This window comes from Mytilus trossulus, chromosome 6 (assembly GCF_036588685.1).
Source record: "Mytilus trossulus isolate FHL-02 chromosome 6, PNRI_Mtr1.1.1.hap1, whole genome shotgun sequence".
NCBI classification, from domain to species: Eukaryota; Metazoa; Mollusca; class Bivalvia; order Mytilida; family Mytilidae; genus Mytilus; species Mytilus trossulus.
Window position 1 is genome coordinate 69,005,240 of NC_086378.1, and position 5,366 is coordinate 69,010,605.

The 5,366-nt window shown below is 31.2% G+C and overlaps 1 protein-coding gene across 1 annotated transcript; it reads right to left on the bottom strand.

Annotated features, from left to right (window-relative positions):
- Positions 1–3,724: 3,724 nt before the first annotated feature.
- Positions 3,725–4,852, bottom strand: LOC134722959 (probable G-protein coupled receptor 139). The gene has a single exon (XM_063586593.1). It carries the CDS (start codon positions 4,850–4,852, stop codon positions 3,725–3,727), a length of 1,128 nt encoding a protein of 375 aa, XP_063442663.1.
- Between the last annotated feature and the right edge of the window lie 514 nt (positions 4,853–5,366).

Below are 5,366 nucleotides of genomic sequence, written 5' to 3' on the forward strand. Positions count from 1 at the left end.
AAACCACAGACGATTTTTACGCAACCGTTTCCTCGGCCACCAAAAGGATACACAACATGTTAACTCGGTTCCAGAAATAGTTCTGGGATTTCGACTTTATTTCAAAGAGAACCTTTTTATATTATTGGATAAGATATATGATGACTACCATAAAATTGTGATGAACATGCAATGCGCAGACTGAAATGTTTAATAAACCAGATTGCTAAACGTTGTGCTGGTTTTGTAGACAGAGGCCACAAAATACAGAAATAGTTTACTGAAAGTAATAACATCTTTAATTTTATAATGCTTTGTTTGACTTTACATAATGCATTACATTATCGATAGAAATTCAGAAGTCACTTGAGACGTCCCCTTAAGGTAGCACTACAGTCTAACAATGATTTTTTGGTCAAATTTTTTTTATCACATAGTTCTGAAGTAAGTATTATTCTGCACAGTTTGTAAAAATCCCAAAGTCATTATCATATCACAACAGGTAGTAAAGTGATAATGAATTTATGTAAATAAAAGCACATGGTAATTAATCTAAATATATAGGCATTTGGGAGGGGCTAATATGTCAATCATCTGTTGATACCAGTGTCCAGCTGTTAATCCCTGACCACAAGATAAATAATGTAGTCTTATCTCATTGTTTTGAAACAAAAATATTTATATAACATGGAAGTAAACAAAGAAAAAGAAAAAAAAACAAAAGGGAAAAAATCTACCAAAAAGGAAAATTAGTACTATGGAAAAGAGTGGGGAAGTATTTTTGAAAGCGTCTGACTGCCTGTATAAAATTCTTCCCTGTGGTCTTCTTCATTTATTAAATACAGTTTTATGAATTTTAACTAATTTTCAGTTAATATGTATTTTTCAGTCCCTTTAAATTAAATGTATTTTCAAGAAAAGGGTGGGTTGATCTTTTTATCAACATGTTTTTGATGCACACTTTTAATGTACTAGCTAATTTCAGACATAGTTTTACATTATTTCTTTTTTTAAAATTCAAATGAAAATTATTCTTTATATATAGAAAATAATGATGTTAAGCATTGATTAATGCAGCTGGTCAATCATGTGTTTCCCTATCTGAGACTGTCTGGAAAGAGGCGGAGCTTTGTCTTTATTTAATTACTTCATCACAGATGTTGGTCAGATCTGTGACGTCAAACTCCCGCCAAATGCCAAGTTAGTGTTGGACAGTTCACATATAATGCAAAATTTACAGCACTAGAGCATCAAAGACACAAAGTGTGTGGTTCTATTTATATAGTAATGGTATCAGAACACTCCTGGGGTGTTCCCAGTGGAATGGTTGTATTTATATTGACTTTATAGGGGTTCTAAGGGGGAATTTCAGTTTTAGGTCATTTCTCAGAACAATTTTTCATGAAAAATGTAAGGAAAAATTGACAATAGAAACTTTATGGGTACCCCCTTTGGCTTGACTTTGATATATATGATTGAAGGGTGTATTTTCTACAATACCGTGTCCCAGTTTTTGGATAATTCGTTTCTAAATGAATTTATGGGTTTCCAAAAATGAAAGGTGAAATGAGGTTTGGCACCCAGCAGTTAAATCAATATATCTTCTTACTGGAGGCATATATCAAAAATCTGAGACACGGTTTAAAAGATTGTATATGGTTGATTACAGGGATGAAAACAAATTTTAACTACCATTTGACATGAATGTGCCATTTTCATCCAAGTTGGAAGACCACTTTTTTGGCCATTAATGAGCTATATTTTGAGACATATCAAACCAAAAATAAATTTATATATAAATTAAGAAAGAGTTATATTTCAGCTTTAAAATGAGTTAAAGATTTTAAAAATCCATTGAGTAGTTTGGGAGAAATTGGTCTTTAAATACTATTGATTGGAGTCAGAAAATTCTGACTGTAGTGCTACCTTAAACAATGTTAAAAGATGATACGTTCTGTCTCTTTATTCATATTTGTTGAGATAAGAAGGACAGCACGTGAATAAAGAGTTTAAAAAAAGAGCGATGAATATTTGTTTTATTTCATAATGTGCCTTTTTTTGCAAATGATTGAATAAATTGGTGAAAACAGATGTCATGATAAATTATGTGGTGTATCAATTTTTTTCTGAATCAATTGATTATGTACTCTGTTTATCACATTTTCATTTCAAGGTTAAGTACAGTGCATACGGGAACAAATTTGAACAGTTTTTTACAATATATATTATTTCAGCAAATGGTAAAATTGTTCCGCTATGTTTTGCATGCTTTCGTTGTACCGTAGATAATATTGAGGATAAAATAAATTAATGATTCAGTTGCATAAATATCAACAGATTGTTGCAAGCTTATGAATTACTTGAGGTCAAAGAACACTGTGAAAGGTTATTTTACTCTTTCAATACTTTAATTTACATTAAAAAAGAAATTTATCTGTGCACTTTAAGCTCTTATAATGCTAAATGGCTTATTCATAAACAAAAGAACAAGTTGGTAACACGAACAGAAAACATCAGTTTGAAACATTTTTAAGATAAAATCTATGAGGAGTGTAAACCCCCATGTAATAAGGACAAAACCGTTAACAAAGATCAAAATCCCTCTTAAGTTCAAATGTAAAGCTATATATAAATTGCATTCTGGATACAATGTTTCTAAAAAAAATGTAAAATGTTATTATGTATAAAAATCTCTTCAATAATATTCCACAGAATTGACATTCAATTTTATTAATAAAGAAGAAACAGATTAAAAATTTTGAAAGACGTCATATACATGTGTGTCCTAGTAGACAACGATCTGATTACCCTTCCGAAGCATTAGGTATAATCTGCAGATTGTTTGTGCAGTGAGTTTTTAATTTCAAATGTAATGTTTAAATCAACATATTTGTCTTTTTGTTTCTATTCGACTTCAATATTCTTTTACTTTCAATATCCATTAACCTTTAACAACGTTTAGATATTGACCCTATGAGTTAACCGAATACAAGTAATATAAGTTTTGTTTCATAAATATATGAGTGGGTGGATGGGGACTCAATTTGAATATTTTTAAACAAAACGATACTATTTTTTCTCTATGCGGGTTCGTTATTCTATATTATGTAAGCATTCTTCCAAACATCAAAATCAAAAGCAAAATCATTTTTGAACTAATGATACAGGTTTGTTTCGGTTTTTGTAAGGCCAATACATGGTTATTTGTTCATAATACTAGTCAAAACTTGTTTGACTAAGGTTGAACTCATTCTTATTTACTCTTTCTTTCTTTTCTTTTTTTGGGGGGGGATGCGGTTAAACAATTGCTAAGCAAAACGACTTGTTCATTATATATAAACTTTGACAGATAATTCTATTTGGAAATCGATTGATTTCATCTTTGCATTCTCTTTTTCAATTAAATCATAAGCAAACAATAACATACAGAAACATTATTTTTTTCTTTATTTCATCATGTTCATTTTACTGTAACAGTTGTCTTAAATTTTCATTAAATTTACATTCAAATAATGCATGTTACAATAAATTCCATGCCACTCACAGTAGATGCTATTTGGCTATGCATTTGTTTAATCTTTAATCTAGTGTCAAAACATTTAAATTCTTGACGACCAATTGATTAAATCAACGACCGTTTTCACTGTACATTGTGTATTCATAAAAATCAAATTTTATGAACAAGGCAATACTGGGCAATGCTGTATGTATAATGATCATTAACAAGCAATGATATCTAATTGAGCTAAAGTCTTGTCATTTGTTTTTTGGTAAGAAGTCTTATTTCGTTGCCGCAATGACGTATAGAACTCCTACCTGTACTAAAACTAACTCGTGTCACATGGTGATTACTCATACTATATCCGGAATGAGATCGTCGGTACTTTTTAAACTTACAGAGAAGTTTTTCAATATGGTTTCGAAACTTTTTCCCTGTTGCACAATACAGATAAAAGTTTATACAGTGATTAACATACATTAAAAGTTCGGCAATCGTTGATATCAATGCTTGTCTTGCGAGAAGCCGAAGTCCAGTTTCTTTTTTCCACAATGATTCTAAAATTAAATAAATATTCACAGGAAAGGTAGTTACAATAAATGAAAACGAAACTGCTAATAACATAATTGTTAATTTGATACAGCCCTCACTCGGTAAACGTTTCTGTAAATGATTGTTTCTGCCTGATGTGCAGTGTTGTAACTGAGTTCGACACTTTTTAGCAGAAAGCACCTGTTTTATAATCCAAAAATTCAAATTAAACAGTAAAATATAAGGTGCAAAGGAATAAAGAACAGTATCTACCCACGGCCAGACTTGGTTTAATAAAAATGCATGTTTCGGCACAGCTTCACATCGAGCTGAATCATTTAAATATGATTTATCCGACACGTGAACGGTCCAAAGGAAGTGTGAATTGGTTGCAATAAGAATCAGAAAAACTGACATAGTCACCATTCTCGCTCGCTGGACGCTGCATAAAATTGAAGCTTTCAGCGGATGACATACCGCTATATATCGTTCAACAGTTACAGCAACAATGAGCCACACGGAAAAATCGCTGATTGTATAAGTTAGGAAAATTGTAATTTTACAAATCCAGTTGTTTTTATTCCTTATATCCACTCCGGTTATCTCCCCAGTCCACAGCCGTAAAAGACCAAGGTATAAGACAACTAAATCTGCCAAAGCTAACACCGCTAGATAAAAATATGTAGAGACTCTCATCATAGATTTCCTAAGAATCACGAAAGAAAAAATATTTCCAAAAGTTCCAATAAAAAGTAAAACGGGTGGAATGTATGTGATTATCCATTTCTTAGCTCTGTATTCACTATAAATCATTAGTATTGTTTCATAGTCATGAATGAACATTGTTTCGTTTGTGATTGCGTTCCCGTCGTTGGCATACATCGAATACTGATAATAACTGTGTAAACAGAAGTTGATATATAAAACTGATAATGTCTTGGACAAATCGATTCTTTAAGCCACATGCGTTAATCAACAAAAACTTACAGCATTTTTAAAAGACGGTTAAATTTCATACCTATAAAACGCCTGTACATGATGGTTTTCTAACACCTCTCATTATAGCTTGAAGATCCGGTAGCTATTGATGAAAGTCTGTACATGAAAGCTGGTAATTTTCTTACAGTGTTATTACTATCGGATTGGACGGTTGAAATTCTTAACATCGTCATGTTATGTTTTTCAACGAAGGCTTTCATTAAAGAGGAGATTGATTCCAATAACATATTATTAAAAAATCCGTTCATCTTTTCTTCTTCTCTATAATATCTAACATTATTCAAACCATTTATCAGTTTTGAAATTATTTTTTTAAAAGAAGGATTATATAAACAGTTTGACGTCAGATCATTTATGA